The sequence below is a fragment of the Pagrus major genome, chromosome 23 (assembly GCF_040436345.1).
Source record: "Pagrus major chromosome 23, Pma_NU_1.0".
Classification (NCBI taxonomy): Eukaryota; Metazoa; Chordata; class Actinopteri; order Spariformes; family Sparidae; genus Pagrus; species Pagrus major.
Window position 1 is genome coordinate 5,587,013 of NC_133237.1, and position 20,031 is coordinate 5,607,043.

Below are 20,031 nucleotides of genomic sequence, written 5' to 3' on the forward strand. Positions count from 1 at the left end.
AAGTTAAGTTTTCACAGATGTTCAGAAGTATGTTGCCTTCATTTCAAAGCAGACTTGGCCGCTCCTTACTTCAGCCTTGGTGAGAAAAGGTAGTGGGGACGAGAGGAAGTGTCTTCACTGGTCACAGTTTCAGTGATTTCTTGTATACTTGTAATCATTTAAGCCTGAGTTTGATCATTGATCAATAAAACTGTTGTACACTTTGAGAACTGTTGATCTGGTTTATTTCAACAATGACACACTCGGCCCACCGGCCCGACCAGCTTTTCAGGACTTTCAAGTGCATATTCTGCCTCACAAAGCCAAAGCACAGTCACTACAACTGTGGTCAAAACTCACTGACACAAACTGAACTTTTAAATGTCTGTTATTCCTTGTGACTAATTGTCTGAGTTTAGTCTTGCTCTGTCTCAGAGAAAAAATAATGTCAAATTAACTACAAAATCCAACCAAAAACCAAGGCGGTTATTCTAAGCGTAGTTCCAGCACTCTGCCTTGATTCTTCGGTGCTCTGGCTGCAGTTACTGTGGTATGTTAGAGCTGTAAAAAGCGTCTGTGTCTGTAAATCTTGTATTCTAGCCCTTCTCAGGATAATCCAAAAAAGGTTATGTTTGTGTTCTCCCCTGGGGACTCTTACCTTATATGTATATTATCTAGCATCGCAACAGTTTTAACATTTATTGACCTAGATTTGAAACTACAATGCATTTTTAGGATCATGGCTCAAATAATTGGTTATGATATTGAAGCCGTTGAAAAATGACTTAAAGAATATACATTTAATGAGCACAAAACCTCTGTTCTATTCAAACATATCTGGCCGGACAGTCAAAAAAACTTGCAGTTTGCCTTTGTAGGGCAGTATAATGGTCTTTATCATTCACATCTAACACCAGACTGTCCTTGAACATAGACAAGGTATATGACCTCCGCCCATATACAGCCACCTGTTATTACATGATCAAACATTCATAAGTCATGTCTTTGTACGTATTTAATAAACAAGATATTACATGTTTATAAGTGATCTTAACAGCTGCTGGTAGACAGATTTGTCCCATTTGGCTAAGCTAACCAGCTGCTAGCTGTAGCTTCTTATTTACTGGAAAAACCATTGATTAGAGTGGTGTCAATCTTCCCATCTGACTCCTGGGCAGAAAATCAAATAGTGAATCACCCAATATGTCAACCTTTCTTTTAATCAAGCATATTGTGTATATGTCATGAGCTCTGAATAGCCAAATAAAATGAAAACACCTGTGTGAGAGTAAGGGAGCTTTAAAAGGTGTCATCCACTGACAGCTGACTGCTGTATTTCAGTCATGTGCTGCCCCCTGGAGGAGGACCTTGAACATGCAAAGTTCACGTCACAACACAGAGAGAGGCTGTTTGTATAGAACATTTATTTATTCAGAGCAGATGGCCATAAGATGCAGTCACTGCAAGCACACCACTGTCCACTCACTACAACGCACACACACACACACACACGCTCACACACACACGCTCACACACTCACACACAGGTTTCATACAGTCAGTAGCAGAGCAACACATAACACACGCGCGGCCTCTCTCAAGCATTCACATACAGTCACTGCAGAGCAGAGGAGACACCAGTCCGGCATCCGTTCAGAGAAGCACAGGCGGAAAATCAAATCAAAACAGCTTGGCTTTTTCTTTTAAGAAAAAAAAAAAACAGTACTTTTGCTCCACAACATATTTGACCATCTGTGTTTTTTTTTTTTCCACCATCTGCAGTATTTCACCTTTGTAGCCGGACCCCAATCCCCACACGCCCAAACACACTTCAAAGTAACGCCTACGGCATGACAGATGACCAAAATGAGACCAGAGGAAGGAGGAGAGAAGGCAGAGTGTTGCTTTAACATGACAGGGCTGAGTTTGGATAGCAACAACTTGTAGCCGTAAGCTGCAGCCGTGAGGGGGGGAGATCGGGGCGTGTCTGTGTTGCTGAAGCAAGTGAGAGAATAAGAGTTGACCTTTGACCTCAACAGTGGGGTAAGTTGCGGTTACCATGCATTCATGTGCTACAAGAAACTCAACTTCTGTTTGGAAATTCACATGGAGTTGGTTGAACACAACGGTGACATTTGAGCGACACACCAGGTGGCAGAAAATTAAAAAATAGACCTACATTTATCACACATCTGGCAACAGCTGGACCAACAGTAATAGTTGGTGTTTTACCAATTAAAAGCTTGTTTTTAGTACATCCTCATTTAAAAGTAGTCGCTCAACATTTTGAGAAATCTGCTTTTCTGCTTTCTCAGGGAAAACTAGATGAGAAGATCGATACCACACTCGTATGAGAGCTATATATAAAAGCTACTGCTAGCGACGAGTTAGCCAAGCTTAGCTCAACGACTGTAAACATAAAACAGTTTTTATAAAATAAAATAAAAAATGGTGTCAATTTTACACTTGGGTTTTTTGTACAAATTAAACAAGATATAACGAAATTTGTTCGCTAGCTTGCATTCATATTGTTTCCAGTCTTTATGCTAGGCTAAGCTAACTGGCTGTTTGCGTCATATTTACTGTATAGACATAAGAGTAACATCAGTCTTCTCATATGATTCTCAGTCAGAAAGCGAATCAGTGTAATTCCCAAAATGTCGCACAGTTACCACTTCAATGTTCTGACAAAGTAGCACATGAAGGCAGCAGCTAACCTGGGAGACCCTGATGTTGATCATTCCTGCAAGCATGTGAATGCTTCGTGTGAAATGTAGCTGTCTCATGAGAATAAGTTTGTTTGTAATTGTTGAGCCGGATGGAGAAGACTCCTCATTTTTAAGTTACAAGTTAAAGGGCCAGTGCGTAGGATTTAGTGCTCCTGGCAACTGAACACATCTCGTCTCACGAATCATCACAGAGAAACTACAGTGGCTGCTAAAAATGCAAAAGGCCCTCTCTGGAGTGAGTGTTTGGGTTGTCCCTTTTGGGCTACTGTAGAAACACAGTGGTGCAACATGGCGGACCCTGTGGAAGAGGGCCCGCTCCCTCTGTAGATATAAAAGGCTCATTCTAAGGTAACAAAAACAGTTTCAGGTGATTGTACACTAATGAAAACATGATTGGATCCCACAAAATCCTACACACTGCACCTTTAATACCATGGGTTAATATCAACCACTGGTTGTGGATAACAAAACAGCGAGATGTCACATGTGGTTACCTGCGTTTGGTTTGGGTCTAATGAGCTTATGTTTCGAGTGTCGCATCTCACTGGTGTTTGTGGGGGGGCAGCATACTTTTTCATGGTGGCATATTAAATAACAAAGCAAAACAGGACAAGAGAGAGATCCCCATATATAGTACATACCCATCTACTGTATTGTAGTCAGACCAAAATCACAAAGCAAGGCACATGTTTCAAAGAAAAAAACATTGCATTTAAAATAATACAAAAACAATAAAAACAGAACAACAAGAATTGCTTGTATTATTATACACATCGCCACATCTGGACACATGTACACAAAGGAAATTAAAAAACAGAAACGCTTCCTGGAAATATCCCAACATGGTATCCTACAATGATTCATCAGCTCAGACCACTTAAGCATGGAGAAGCAAACTGATTCAACACTCAGATTAGATCTGTTTACTTTGAAAAATAGTCTTCAGGATCAGGACACACACATCATAAATACACTTCTTTTTTTTATTTTTGCAAATATCCATATATATAATCTCTATGTGATCATAATTTAAATACCACAACTATTCTCTTAATTCTTAGTCATTTATATAAGGAGTGTGGCTGCTGTGGGGCTGTGAAACCGAGATTTTCTGAATGGACCGAGGTGGAACATCGATGTGTTGCACCTCACTGGATGTGGTTTCTGGTTGGTTTGAGGAACTTAAAAGGGCACGCCAATGATTTTATCAGTTCATTAGTCTTGGTTAGTACAGCTCTGCTTGTGAAAACTCTTTTAAAATGACCTTTGTGGCCCTGGAGGAGTTTTATCAAATTAAAAAAAAAGAATAACCCGAATGATGTCACAAGGGTTACTTCAGCGAGGAGAGCATACATTTATAACTGAAAGCCTTTGTTACAAACTGAGGTCATGGACTTTGAAAGACATGGGTGTTTACCAGGAGGCAGAACGGGTCTAATGAAAGACACTACTGCATTATGGGATGTGTAGGATCCAGCTTTATGGAAGTGCAATACTAAATCACGGGAGTGCCCCTTTAAACAAACCGTCCAGCTTCACAGATTTCTGCCGCTGCTCGCTCCATCTTTTTTTTTTCTTTTTTTTTTCTTTTTAATCCACGAATGCGCCGTCATGGCAACACACTGTGCAGTAGCCAAGGTGATACCGATGAGGATGGTGAGGGTGATGATGTAGATTGTCATGGCAACACGGGGTGGGTGGTTGGAAGAGTGTAGGACGAGATAGATAGAGCGGGAAAGAGGACGGCTGTCCACTGAGGTGTCGGGAAGAGTTTCAGTCCTGATGGTGAAAAACATTCAGGGATCCCACTCAGGGATTCAGACGTTGATAAAGGATCTTAAAAGGAGGGGACGCACCAGAATGGAGGCTGATACGGACCTTATTAACCTGATCAGGTAATGACTGAAGTGACCAATCCACATTAAATAGCGTTATCTCTTCGAATTTATTATAAACTTCCAGTGATGTTCCCACTAAAACATTCACTGACTGAAGGTAGGCTGCTGACTGACTGGCTGGGGTTTTAGCACCACAGCGATCCTCATGCTGTCTTAACATAAAAATAATTCCCATGAGCGCAACACAGTTTAGTACATATATTTTAAAGCCACCCTCCAGTCAAAAATGTGTCCAGTGGGAGACATCTCAAGGATAAAAATATTAGCATATTCATAGATTATGGATTTTTCCACGAAGCAGAAAAAATAGACTGAATTTTTAAGTAAGTAAATCAACTTTTTTTTGTTTAAAAACCATATCAGACACAACCACTACTCAAACCAGCGGATTTAAAATGTGTCCGGAGGGGATCGTAACATTTTGGGTCAAAGATGTACAAATATTGGAAAGCTAATCTGTTAATATTGGATCAATGCACCCCTACTTAAAATGTGTTTGAAGATTAACTCATTGTGAAGAAACTGATGATTTTAATCCTGTCATTTTGTGAGTGAGTGTGGGAAACCTGAAGTCTGTTGCTACACTCTTGTTTCCCTCTGAAATAACAGCAGGTATCATGAAAAATTAAACAACTCTATTACCTCTGCATTCCACTGCACCTCTTTAACGACATCCTGGAAACCTTTTCCAAAAACTTTCCCAAACTTTATCCCTACAGACCTACCACCTGCTTTCAGACAACGTGCTGTAGCCTCACTGCCGTTCTCCCTCCTCCCTCCCCGTCTCTCATCTGAATTTATCTTGTGCGGGCTCCCGTGTGTGTGTGCAAGCTGGCTGCGTGGGTCATTGTGCTTCTCCCAAGTGTGTGTGTGTGTGTGTGTGTGTGTTGAGGGTGATTATGAGGATGCAGCAGAGTGTTTGGATGCAGCCAGGGCAGGAAACTGAATTTTTGATCCTTAACTTCCGACAATCCGCGAGCTCACGTACACACACCTGTCACGCTGTCCTTATCTCACACGCACGCACGCACACGCACCTCAGGAGCTAAATAGTCTCGTTTTGGTCACGGATAAAAATCTTTCCACCGAGTCATTTACATCGTCACAACACCAGAGGTCACCATTCCACACAGAACCAAGACATCAAACCAAAGAGCTAGAGATTCATATTTATCGGTATATTATATATTACTGTGCTAATGCAGGACTTTTTCAGTAGATATAAACTCTCCATGCTTAGAATGTACACATACCATACTATGATTCATTACACAGTTGGTTTTTCAATCAGTATTAGTTTAGTTTATTTGTTCGCCGTGACAGCTTCAAGTGTCCATGTGGAGTTCTGAAAAGACCCACGTTTTGATTGCAGTCTCCTCCATTTTGTAGCATTCCTCCATCTCCACATCTCCTGTGTTTATCTTTTTTAAATTTTCTCTCCACTTCAGTCGCTTTTTGGTCCCTCTCCCTCTTTAAGTCTCTCTCTCTCTTTATCCACTCTTCAGTCTTGTTCTCTCTCTGCCACATGTCCGTCCAGGCCTGTGGCGCTGCTCCATCGTCAGCGGCAGGAGATGAGAGGAAGAGGAGGAGGAGGAGGGAAGAGGTTTTTCCAGAGCGGCGGCGGATGGACGACGGGAAGAGTGAGAAGAAGATGAGCACGACAGAGAGAGTAGGGATGAAGAGAAGGAGAGAGAGAGAGAAAGAGAGAGGCGTATTGCCCATTGTGCCATCTGAGTCACTCCTGATGCAGCGTTGCTGTGGAGACGGGCTGACTGGTTTCTATGGTTACTCCAACATGGCGTCCAGCTGGTCAGCCAGGTCATCGAACATGCTGCCGATGTCGTCGAGGATGCTAACTGTGGTCTTCTGCTCAGCCACAGAGCTAAAACACGCACACACACACACACACACACACACACACACACACAATGGCCTTTTAGTTTTCAGCTGATGTTTCATTCCCACAAAGACCAGCTGTGAAATGTTACTGATACTGTTAAAATTGGGGTATTTTTACCACTAGGCTACAAATTTTGACCTGATGATGGCGCTAGATGAAAACGGCTCAGCTTTGGTTATTCTCTGACGTATCATAGTGCCATCATTAGGTCAAACTTTGAGGTATAAATATGACATTCCTATCAGCCTCAGCTGTAGTTGGACTTCAGTGTTACTTAGCAAATGTTAGCATGCCAACACACTGAGCTGAGACGGTGAACATGGCAAACATTACACGCTAAAAATCAGTATGTCACTGTAAGCACGTAGGCTGACATGAGCATTTACTTCAAAGCTCGGCTGTGGATGTTTCATGTTTTTCTCAGGATGATAATATACAGACTGTGTGTGTGTGCATCATCTCCAGATGACACAGAAGAGATGTCTGCCAAGAGTCTGTCAAAGCCCGACAGAGTAACGGGACTATTCATAACACAACCATGTCGGGCTCATCACACCCAGCCGAGTGATCCGTGGCACAGCCAGCCTGACACGCTGCTGCAGCGTTATTGGCCGCTACCACCATTTGCCAGCCACGAAAGTAGAAGCCTTGGTGTATGTTTGAGTGTGTGTGTGAACATGGATATGGAAGCTGAAAATGGTTGCAAATTTAAATTTTAATGCTGTCCAAAAGTCCAATATATTACATTCAGCACTTCCTATGTGTGTGTTGTTCTTATTTTTATTACTGAGCGTCTCTGTTTTTTGTTGTGGTAGCCGGTCTGGTCACACGTGCATGTTAGTGCATGTGACCGCCCTCCTTTACGAACTAATTACACTAATTACATTACGCATTTAAGTAAACATTTTCAAGCAGAACTGTTCTTGGCTTCCGTACATGGGAGTATTTGTAAACTGTGTTTGTATGTGTGTGTGTATGTGTGTGTGTGTGCTCCTTACTCCTCCTGCCGCAGTATCTTATCCTCCACGGCCTGCAGAGCGGCGGCCAGCGACGCACTCGTCTCCTCCAGTTTCTGATGCACCAAAGAATCCACACCGAAGTCTGTCGTCGTAGGGGCCGGCGTTGTGACCCCGCCTCCCGTCGTCCCGCTATCCACCGACACGCCACCAATGGAAGAGCGAGGGGGCTTGACAGGTGGCGGGGTCGGGCTGGGAGTGGCGGGAGTCTGGGGCGTCTGTGGTGTTGTGGGGGTCTGCGGGGTGTGGGGGCTCTGGGAAGACGGGCTCACTGGCTTGGCGTTTGGCGGGCTCGGGATGTTGGAAGGGGGGAAGTTGGGGGGTGAGCTGGTCTGTCGGGACACCATGGAGTGTTGCTTGACCGGGGCAGGAGCAGAGGCCAGGGTCGTGGAGGAAGGGCTGGTCATGGAGTGGATGAGTTTGGCCGGTTTGGGCGCCGTGGGCGGGGGCACCGGTTTGGGCGAGACAGGTGGAGGGATCTTCTTTCCTTCCACTACAGAAATGAAGAGAGAGAAAAAAAGGCAAGGATCATTGACAGGCAAAGATGTTACGCTGGTGTCAGTATGCTTCAACCAAAGTGTTTGTCAATCAGCGTCTGAAACTCGCCCCCTCGCCAAAACCTTTCTGACGTTGATATTGCGAGGCGTATTTCATCATGCTGTGTCCCCACCTCTCTATGACAGCAGGCTTTTCGCCCCATCTTGCAGTGTGGCCATTTCCAACAGCCATAAACAAGATGCTGACTTTACTATAAAGCACCTGCAAATGTCAACTTATGACCCCCATCCCCAACTGACACAAACACACAGTTTTACAATGTAAGTACCTGGGCTTCCAGGTGTCCCAGGGCCAGGCAGGGGGACTCTCTTGTTGGAGGCAGGGTGTGGGGGGGTCTGTGGGCCCCTCTTTATCTGTGCCACGGCAGGTTTTGGGGAGACGGGAGGCTTTGGTTTTCTCACCGGACCTCCTTCATTGCTCACTGGAGCACCTTGGTCCAAACTGTCCCTGCGAGGAGCAGCAGTCACTTGCGGTTGTGGTTGAGGTTGAGGTTGATATTGGGGTTGGGGTTGAGGTTGAGGTTGCGGCTGCTCTGTCACTCCAGCATCAGACAGCGGGCGGCGCTTCACGGTGGCCGTGCCATTCTGGTAGGGTACTGGCTGCGTGGTGTTCGGCTGCGTGGTGTTTGGCTGGCCAGCCCCCACAGGCTCTCCGTTAGCTGCGGCCATGTCTGCGTAGCCCTCGGGCTCCTTGTCACGGCTCTTGGGCCGTCGTTTGACGGTGGACGACTCCTGGAGGGTGAAGTCAGAGCCGTTGGGGTGGGGCTTGGAGCTGCGGGGCCGTCGCTTCAAGGTCCCTGTGGTTTCAACCCTGGACACGTCCTCCTGTGGGTAGCTGGCGTCTCCCTGAGGACCCTCGCCGTCACCCTGCAGACATACACAAAATACACACTAACGGAAAATTCATACATTCATGACAAGGGGTTATTTTTGCACAAACAGTCAAACACATTGATAAATGGATTACAGAGATAAAGCTTAGAGAACACAGAGCTGACTATGGATTTGTAATACATTAAAGCACATTTAACTTTAGCACATTACATTACATAGATACAAAATGTAGATAGATAGATAGATAGATAGATAGATAGATAGATAGATAGTTAGATAGATAGATAGATAGATAGATAGATAGATAGATAGATAGATAGATAGATAGATAGATAGATTTGATTGATAGACAAACATATATAGATAGCTACCTGTCCTTCTCCTTCTCCTCGACCCTGGCGGCGGATGGTCAGGCTTCCCTCCTCTGCAAACGGTAGGTTCTCCGATGAACTGCCACTGCCTCCCGAGCTGGGGTGGGGGGAGGATGGAGGGTTGGGTGGGGAGTAATTTACAGGGGGTGGGGAAGGTTCAGGTTGGGTGGAGTTGGGAGGGAAGGCAGAAGGATTCGGCTGTTCGCGCCTAGCAGCTGCCACCAGCTCGCTGACAGGGCCGCTAATGGTCCGCCGCCGGTTTACCACTTCACCATCCAGACCAATGGCGTCACGGGTTTTCCCCACCTGGTAAACACAGAACCATACAAATGGTTGATCACATTTTAGCTCATTAACTACAATAAATAACTGTATTTACATTTTAGAGAGGTAGATATGTGTATTTATACAGAATATAAAGTGTATTCTACGATACCTGCAAGAAATTCTTCTGCAGCGCCATGCCCTTGACTCCGCCCCCTATAGAAGACATCTCCAACATGGCGGCGATGCTCCTCACACTACCCACACTGGTCGTCTCCACAGCAGCTGTCTCCACGGACACCCCCAGGTCACTGGCCCGCCGCTGTTGGTGGTAAGGCACGTCCAGCATTCCCCCTGTGGTGGTGAGCGTGGGCTGCTGTGCATTGGTATCTGTCAGGTTGGAGTTGGAGCTGGAGATGGCAGAGCTAGAGCGTTTTGGTGGCGGAGGGGGCGGGCCTTTTTTCTTCTGACGCAGAGCTAAGGTCTGGTTGCGGTTGACAGTCTTTTCCTGGTTGCGGACTGAGTGGCTGCGGCTGACGCGGTGGGTCACCGTGGCGTATTTAATACCTTCTCCTCTGATGACGGCAGGGCCCTGACCTACCACTACCTCTGCTTCTCCATCTCCACCTCCGCCCCCTCCACCTCCACCTCCACCAGCCCTCTCGTCACACTCACTATCTGAGACGGCATATCTGTTGAGGCTGTGGGCACGTTTCTTCTGGAGCGCCGAGGGCTCCCCTCCCTCTTCTTCAGCCAGCTCGGCCTCTGGTGGGAGGCAGAGGAGTGGGACCTGCGCTTGTTGGCTCTCCCGGACCTCCATGACCTGCGTCTGTGGGGGGTGCTGAGGGTGCTGAGGGTGCTGAGGGTGCGCCTGGTTCTGCGGCTGGACTTGAGGCTGCTGTTGTTGCTGGGGCGGAGGCTGGGTACACGGACCTCCACGGTGGGTTGGAGACTGAGGAGGGTGGGAGCGCGGCGACTGAGGCCTATCCCCCTGGATGAACTGGGGGGACGGCTTGTGTTTGGCCTGCGGGGACGCTGTGCTCTGGGCGGAGGAGGTGGAGGAGGAAGATGAGGTTCTAGTCTTGGTGGGAGTGTGAGGGGGTGTGTAGGGAGGCGCAGGCTGGGAATGGGAGTGGGAGTGACGGTGTTTGCCTTGAGAGGAGACACTCCCTCTGTGGGAGCTTCCCTGGCTGCTCTGCTGCCTCATAGTCCGCGCCTCCTTCTTCGGTGGCCCACCTCCTCCTCCGCCTCCTCCTCCTCCTCCTCCTCCTCCTCCTGTCATCACCTCATCATGGTCTTTGCTAAGGGTGCGTGTTCGCTGAGCTTTGCTGACCTCCTGCACTGGCTGGGTCATGGCGCTCTGCAGCTCTGTGCTCAACTCGCTGTCCTGGAAGGTGCTCATCTTTGGAGACATGACCTCTGCAGAAAGAGAAAGAAAGCCGTAAAATGAGTATGAATATTAATCTTAACAGGCCAGGAGGTCGTGGCTGTACTGTGAGATCTCATTAGATACTTCAGATTTAAGTTGAACCTCATTAAAAGTTTATCATTTATGTGTTGGCTTACCGTCTGGAGGTGGGCTCTCCATTGACATGACTTCCTGCTGCTGTGTGATTGGCGGGGGCTTCTTTCTGAGGGAGCCCCGCCCCTCTGAACTGCGCTGCATTTCAGCCAGTCGCTTCACCGCCAGCATCAGCTTCTTCTGGTGGCCTGAGAGGTTGAAAGATTGGAATTATCTTTTTTTGTTCAATCAGTAACAATCTAATAACTATTATTTTTATAAATAGAAAATCATATTACATGTATTTATCATTTTGTAATTATCATTACATATGTGATTTCTCCTCAACTTAACATTTGAACATAGTGTCACTATGAAGCCCTGAAACAAATTACGGTGAAAGGTTATCAGACAAGTCAAAAATATAATTGATCACATCAATAAATACTGTTGTTAATTAAAGGTCCAGTGTTTAGGATTTAAGGGCAGAATTTGAATATTCATAATTATGTTTTTATTAGTGTATAATCACCTGAAACTAAGGATTGTTGCTTTTGTTACCTTAGAATGAGCCTTTTATATCTACAGAGAGAGCGATCCCCTTCGGCGGAGTCCGCCATGTTTCTACAGTAGCCCAGAACAGACAAACCAGACACTGGCTATAGAGGGGGCCTTTTGCGTTTTTAGCAGCCATCATAGGGGAGGGGGAGACGAGGGCTTTTAGTTTGGTTGCAATCTGCAGCGTAGATGCCCCTTAATCCTACACACTGGACCTTTAAATAATTCAAGTTCAGTGTGAAAATAACAGTAATTTTCAACTTTTGTCTTTTAATTATTTATTCATCCCCTATTTTCCAACCGTAATATTACCCCTTTTAAGACCAGCAATCCAGAGGACTTTGTGGCTAGCTAGCTTAGCTGAAAACCCTTGTAAACTTGTAAACACGCTGAGCACTGGCTTTTACAGCTGGTGACCTAGCTTAAGCTAACTTTCCTCATAAAACTACACCATGCAGCGCGATTAATGTTAATCATCCTTATACTGTACTGCTTACTGCTGTTCCAGCCAACAAAGTTACAATACAGGGTTCTTTAAGTGTGTTTCTCTAATCTGAATTATTAAGGACCATGATGGAAATTTTGCATGAAGAAAATAAACAATAGATAATTTATTGGTATTTTAAAAAAGAGCTTACAATTAAAATGAGCAGGTAAATAAAAGAACAAAAAGTTTAAATTTATTTTGTCAACTGAATGTTGAAGGAAAATTAAGTGTAAACCTTAATTAATCAAACTTAAGTTAATTTTTTTTTGCTTGTCTGATCACCTTTGACTACATTTGGTCAGTTTCAGGGCTACATGTGCAACATGTCTACACTACACTATGATTTTTTAACACATTCATCTGTTAATGTCTTACAGGGTAGCTGTCTCATTAAAAACAGCACATATAAATGCTGGCCACAGATGACATAGTCTAACCCAAAGTGTAGCTCACTAAGCTAGAATAAATCTCTGTCCGTCGGGCTGAATCTTAAAGGCAGACATCGACACATGCAGACTCCAGTGATTTATGTTCTGATGTAAATAAATGTATTGATGTTTAGAAAGTATATCTGCATGTCTTACCCAGTTTGATGATGCCTATTTCCTGCAGGTCCTCCCAGGTGATGTCGGTGATGAATTCGATATTCTCGTAACCGTTCTGCACTAACACCTGGTGGTACTGGCTTAGACCAATAGCAGACAGCCACTCTCCTAGATTGGCCTATAGGAACACCAGAAACATCACCAGGCTAGCCGACACTGACGCTGGTAGCTCGCCTTTGAAAACAGGCGTAGCGTCTAACTGGTCACTGAACCATCATGTGGATGTGTGTGTGTGTGGAATTTTACTCACAGGTTTGTGCTCAGGCAGCCACTCGGTGACACTTAACTTGTTAATCTCTGATGTCATCTTCTTTCTGTGACCTGGTTTGGTTATCCCGATAGCTGTCAGATCCTTCACACACACAAGAAAACACACACACACACAAGTAAGATACAGTGGTGGCGTGTTGAGGCTTTTCCTCCACGGAGTGAGTTAAAATCACCCCAAGACTCCAGCAGTTTCTCTCTCTCTCTCTCTCTCTAACACACACACACACACACACACACACACAGAGGAAAACTTGCAACACAAAGAAACAAGTGACAGCGTGACATCTGATGAAAGCTTCTGCCAGTCGAGAAGAATAGAGCAGAGATGTAAATGCCTCAAAATCATGAAAAAGCAAAGAAAGCAAAAGCGAATGTCTGCAGTGAAAAGAAAGCATCTGCAAGAAAGAATCAGCTCGATTCTCCATAATATCATTTCAATCAAACTCATTATGCTTATTAATTCTGTCACAAATTAACAAGCTTGTATTTATATACAAACTAAGTGAAATATAAATGTATAGTGTGCAGATTTGTTTGGACCTGTGATTAAAGATCGAACACAGCGCGTCATCCTGTCGTTGTCTGTTTACTTTTGTTTCTGTGTATTTCAGTGGTGGACTTACAAGAACACACTTGTACAAACATACATGGACAATCATAACGCACACACCCACACACACGCACACACTTGATTGTATAAATCGTAGATTATGTGCAGACGTGACACAAACATACAGTAGAAGAGGATTCCTGGATTCCACGACACATCTCTGATAACAAAACCCAGCTCAGCTCTGCATGCACAGCACCGGAGTGTACGTGTGTATACAAATAATTCATGTACACTTTAATAAATTATTTGTATGTAGGGGAGCGTGACAGAGACAATCTTTTTAAGTCCCCAGAGCAGAAAGCAGCAGTGCTGAAGGTGATGGGAGGGTCAGGAGGTTGTGTGGATGTATTTTTCCATTCTTGATTATTTGAATGTAATTGTCCCTGTTTTATTTCCAGTTTGTAAATCAGACTTAATTCTGACTGGTACAGAATGTACTCCAATGAATACTTAGTTTAAAGGGGCACTCCAGTAATTTAGCATCACATTTTCCTTAAGTTTGGAGACTCACAGGAGACAGATTTAAAAAAGAAAGGTCAAAATCAAAGCAGCAGAGTCTGAGATACGTTTAGCCCCTACTATGGTTTAAGTTATAAAAACAATGGGTCCTACATTTCCCATAATGCAACTCAATAATATTTTTCATTTCACCTCCGAGACTGGTCAATGTCAAGGTCATTAAGACTCCTAAAAACTCACAAAGCAGTAGAAAGACTCACTGCTACCACAGTAACGCAGCACAAGGAGCATTAACATTAACTCTGACTTACATTCTGGCTATTTGACTGAAGAAACTAATATATTTACTGGCTAAAACTGGCTTAACGACTTGTTTTCTCTTTTTATACACACATGGAGTATTATCTAGACAAGAGAGGACCATTAATGAGGAGCGTGGCTTGCCAGGTGCGTCGCCAGTTATGTGGAATATTTGTTAATAGACGTACAGAAAGCTATGTTATTCATGCACTCTGTATGTTACAAAGCTAGCATGCTACCGGTGTTAGCTAAAAACGCTGTTTTCTCTTAGAAAAAAGAATAAATAGAGCTGTATTACATCCCTCTCTCCATTAGCTAATGTGTATATGCTAACTTCCTGTGGCACACAGTGCCTGGGGCCTGTCCAAAGTTTTTTGTTTTTTTTCTATTTTATTTTTTATTATTTTTCAATTTGTGTGAATAATGTAAGATGTACATTTTATGTACAGCATGTCCTCTGTACATTCTTTTTTACAGTATATCATCTTTCACCTTTCACAAGGTTATTGGAATGTAGCATTTTTAAAGGAATATACACATATTTGTTTACCTTCACAGAGACATGATTGTACAATAATTTGAACCTACAGCCAGCAGCCGTAGCTTAGCTTAGTCCAGTACATAGACTGTAAAAACCTATTCTTTGTACTAAGCTAAGCTAACCAGCTTTCGACAGGGATGTGAAAAAGCGTGATTTTCAAAATTTCAAACTACAATGTCCAACATTTAAGTTTTTAGCTCAAGTAGATCAAGATCAAGTGAGTCAATATCAGGTCATGGGTGAGAGGTGAGAGGTGAGAGGTTCAGTCAGGATAGGTTTGGCAGGAGGCAGGGAAAGGACAGCTGAGATCAGTTCAGTTGGGTGGTTTGATTGTGCTCATTTGAGATTTTTTAAAGGAAATGATATACATGCATCTTGGAAACATCAAGGACAGCACAAATCAAAGTCGTGCAGACTTGTTTCCATTGTGGTCCTTGGAGGTGCCTGTGACCTCTCTGGGTTTCAGGGGTTGGGGATCAGTTGCCTTACCTCCGGGGTCATTCGGCTAATGGTGGGCAAGTCATACCCAGCGCCCAGGAAGTTTGGAGCGTAGACCTGCAGCTGAAAGTCGCTCAGCCATTGGACAACGGCCTCTGAGCTCTACGGGAGAGAAGACAGGGGGCATGCTGTCACTGGCTCCGTGTCTGCAGCATCAACAGCCACCTTTTCTCAGCAGGGCCAAACAGGGGCCACAATTTAGATACTGTGGCAAGGAATTGTTCAACATGTCTGTCTTTACATGTGTACTAATGCCACAAAGACTAATCCTTGATGATTATAATGATTCAGTGGCATTATAACCCAGCTGGCTCCTGATAAAGTCAATAAATTAGCCCAGGTTAGCCCTGCTTGGCCCTGTAGTGAAAACCAGGCTAGAGTTAGGAAGGAGGAAGGCCCTGCCTACAGTATCTCAAATGCTACAGCAAGAGATTCAGATTAGCAGCAGCAGGCTAATCTACATTTGACACTTCACATGTGGAAAGAAAAGACAAAATAAAATTGCTGTTTTTATTGAGGCCACAAAATGTTTTGCAACTTTAAAAAAACATGTATCATAGAAGTGTACACACACATTCTCACACACTTTCCCACAAGAAAACTCTTAAGATGTTGGTCCACACTGTTTGAGGTGATGATTGCTAAAGATGAAATATGAGCTAAAATATGGTACCTGTCCTACATTCCCCGAACAGTCCCAGCAATAAATTCAACATTTTCTTACAACTTTTACCAAATTACTCTTAATGTGATTACATCGCTGCCATATTGTCAAAGCCTGTTTGTTGTTTAATGGCAGGTGTTAGAATCTAGCTAGTGGTAGCCATGTTTCTAAAGCTGTGTTTGTGACAGTAATACCACAGGGAAACACTAGAAGGGGTCTATTTCCACTTTTGTTGATGATTTCAACTGGTGAGTTTTTGAATTATATTTCCCTAAAACAATATATTATAGTAATATTATCCTGCAAACAATGTCAGTTATGTAATTAATTTGAATAAAAATGAGTAGACTAACTAAACTAACTACGCAGAGAAAGAGCTGTGAACACAACATCGACATCATCAACTTTTACGTTTGAAAACATCTGCCACTACATGAAGCAGTTACATCAAGATGTTATTGTTCATTTGGCAAATGCAAGTCCAGTATTCACTCTCTTTTAGCTCCACCTACTAGTTAATATCTAGCTTTTAAGCTGCAAAATGTTCCACTGTGTTCACTATGCAAACTATGTCTGTTATGTATTTGTAAACCCTTATTTTTTGAGGTTATGTTGTAGCCTGTGCTGCTACAGTAACTTTCCAGTGTTTGCTTTTGACTGGACAGTCAAAACAAGTCAATTACACAAAACTAGTCTATACCAACTGAGACAGTTTTAATGGTGCAGCTTAGCACTAGCTTGAAACTAGCAAGCAGTTACTAAGAACTTAGAAAGGACTTAACAGCTGGTGTAACCCACTCCTGCTCTGCTGTAAGCAGCCACAGATATACACCCTGGTTGAATTAGCTGTTGATTTGCTGCAGTGTGCTGCTCTAAATGTGAGCAGCAACAGCAGGGACAGAACAAAAGGACTGAGTGTAACTGTAAAACAACTGCACGTCTTCTTCCCACACCCTCTGTTCCTGTCTTTTCATATTGTCCCTGTCTCATCTTCTTCTCTTCTCCATCTTTCCCCGAGACCCTCCTCCTCCACACTGCCCCTCAAAGCTGATTGGTTTCCCTCTTGTCTTTCATCCTCTTTAGGAGGAGGGAATATGAGGAAGAGGGGTGCTGAGGAATCAGGACTCTAGCTAACAGATGGCTGTGAGAACATGGCTTTCATGACAGCACACACACACACACACACACACGCACACACAGCAAGCGCACACACATACTGTAGGCAACCACCACGACCACCTGCTATTTAAATATGCTCATTGGTTTATCAAGCTTGAAATTATTATACAATGAGATATGTATTTCAAAAGTGAGCCCACACATGTATACAAACACACACACACACACACACACACACACACACTCTCTCTCTCTACAGTAAATAAGAGCTTACTGTACATGATGTAAGCTCAGATTTCACACTCCTTGTGCCGAGCTAGTCCGCCTACGACATGCACGCTGCTGGGCACCTGCCAGCCACATACACACACAAACACACACACACACATGAATATCTCAACTAGAGTTATGCCTGCCTGAGGCGCACCTACCAACCATCAATTGAGAGACAATTATCTCTGCAAAAGAAGAAAAATACTGCAATGGAAGAAGAGAAGCTGCAACTAAAAGGAGTGAAGAACAATGGATAGCAGGTAGCAGATAAGAGGACAGGATTCTCTCTCTCTCTCTCTCTCTCTCTCTCTCTCTCTCACACACACACACACACACACACACACACACAAGATTCCTCGTCCACAGGTTCATACAAGATCGAGCCAGAGATCTCCCATTCACACACTCACCGTGTCATGGCTGCATCCGAACACTCGCAGCACGGACGAGGCCAGTTGCGAGAGAAACCGCTGGGACATCTTGGTGTGTGTGTGTATGAATGTACTGTATTTAGTTTGTGTGTGTTTGTGTGCGTGCGTGTGCACAAGAGTGAGAGGGCTGTGGTTGAGGTGACTGACGAGCTACATTCTCACCATGCTGCAGTTAGATGTTGATAGTGGTGATTGTATGTTTGTATGAAAGAGGGAGAGAGGACTGAAGCTGTGGGAGTTTGGGACTGTCCTACCTTCCCCTCGTTTGGCACCTCCCCCTTCCTGGTTGCCGTGGCGTCATAAGGCGGCGCTTCATGGAGCGGACAGCCCGATTGGCTCGATGTCCGGGAGGAGCTGGCGGAGCCTGCCGGGAGAAACACCGTTGGCCAGTTTCATGCTGTCGCCCTATCACTGTACACTTCCGCTCGATCAACAGATGAGTCCACTTGTCGTCCATGCTGACCTCTCCACCAACTGATTTTTGGTGTCTCTCCTTCGTTGTTTTTGAACCAATCAAATTGCAGCTTTCCAAGATACAACAGACCTTCTTAACCAATCACAGCCTTCGACACTTCCTCCTACATCCCCTGCCTTGGCCATCTGTCTGTTAAACCAGCCAAGTTCTGTGTGTGTATGTGTGTGTGTAAGTGTGTGTGCGTGATATGTCATTTCTTTTAAACACCAGTGGATTATGACTCTTGTTTTTCTAACCTGACTCTCTTTCTCCCTTGTTTATGTCTTTTTCTCTCTATTTTAAACATTCACTTTCCCCTCGTTCTCGCCAGTCTCACAGTTTCAAGTATCGTTACTGCCTCACAGTGTATTTACGTCTTAAAGACTTATATCTACATCCTACTGTAATTAAACTAATTAGTGTGACACAGTAATCAGGCTGAAGATGGACCACTGTCTCAGTCTTACCTGCAGGCTGGTCCACAGACTTGGACTGCTCCATTAGATGCTCCTTGGCTTTGGCAGACTGGGACAAGACTGTGGCTAGAAGCTAGATTGCACAAACACAAATATATCCACATCAACAGGCATGTTTAATTTGTAATTGCATTAAAGCAGCAGTCATTTAGTTTGACACAAACTCTCAAGACTTGTAAGTTGTTGAGCTGGAATTTCTTCTCCAGAATGTAAATAGGGGAACACGTTCGGCGTTCGATGTGTTTTAATACTAACAAATTTTACTTTTTTAAATATTTGTCACACAGTCCAGTTTTAAACACACACACTGGCAAACTATCATTGAATTACTGCCCTTAAACTAGTTTATTCTACTGCAAATGATCATATATGCTGTCCCATAATATATTGTGTAATGCTTCAGGCAGCATGACCAGCAAACTCAATTCCCTGGTCATACTGTATATTCCCAATGAATCACCTTTGCGGTAAAAAAAAATATATTGCCTTTTCAGTAAGAAACGAAAAATGTCATTTCTGAAACCTCACCACCTCAGATAAGACTGATCTCTGTCGAAAAGTCTGTCTGGAAAATAATATCTGATGTATGCTGACGAGTGCTACATTAATCACAATTGAACCTCGTGTCTTAAGCTTCTGGTGCGAGCGCTGCAATAACAATCTGACTGGTGCTGATGAAAAGTGAACGAAGTGAGACGTCTAGAAGACAGATGTTACCACCAGCCTGTCTGGGCTGCAGTTGGGTCTAATTTTGCTTGGGTGGATGTTTTAGCAGGTTTAAAAAGTGTCTCACTTGCAGTTTCATAACAGGATGTGTGCTGTTAATGTGCAGCTGGATGTTTTATGAGCGAATAACCTTTGAGAGACGGCTTTAGACTCAACTGTTTGACTGTTTGAACACAAACAGCACAATGTCTTTGTGGTATGTATGTGTGTGAAATAGTGTGTAAAAGCATAGGGATGAGTGAAGAGCCTCCAGAACGGCTTTAAGACTCCCTGTTAGAGATTCTTCATGTCTGTACGATATGAGATATGGTGACTGCAAAGGCCGAAGCAGATGATTCACTCCAACATCCAAAACCCCCTGAGGGTCTGTGTGGAAGCATCTGCGTTTGCTATGTTTCTCTTCTCATTTATCAAGTTTTTTACTTCCTTTAGTTTAACTCCTGTCATTCTCATTTATTTTGTTCTTTTTGCAATTCAATGGCTTTGTTTATATCAGCAATGCTTTATTT

At 44.0% G+C, this 20,031-nt stretch overlaps 1 protein-coding gene across 1 annotated transcript in view; it reads right to left on the reverse strand.

Moving 5' to 3' along the window:
* Positions 1-5,674: 5,674 nt before the first annotated feature.
* caskin1 (CASK interacting protein 1) overlaps positions 5,675-20,031 on the reverse strand; it is a 95,463-nt gene continuing 81,106 nt past the window's right edge. The window contains exons 14-24 of the mRNA XM_073494617.1: positions 18,788-18,869; positions 18,121-18,230; positions 15,371-15,481; positions 12,949-13,050; positions 12,678-12,816; positions 11,114-11,257; positions 9,720-10,966; positions 9,284-9,589; positions 8,348-8,969; positions 7,504-8,014; positions 5,675-6,487 (exon numbers count right to left, since the gene is read on the reverse strand). Of these exons, the coding sequence (XP_073350718.1) occupies positions 6,391-6,487; positions 7,504-8,014; positions 8,348-8,969; positions 9,284-9,589; positions 9,720-10,966; positions 11,114-11,257; positions 12,678-12,816; positions 12,949-13,050; positions 15,371-15,481; positions 18,121-18,230; positions 18,788-18,869 (3,471 nt within the window). The 3' untranslated portion in view covers positions 5,675-6,390. The remainder of the gene's footprint in view (positions 6,488-7,503; positions 8,015-8,347; positions 8,970-9,283; positions 9,590-9,719; positions 10,967-11,113; positions 11,258-12,677; positions 12,817-12,948; positions 13,051-15,370; positions 15,482-18,120; positions 18,231-18,787; positions 18,870-20,031) is intronic.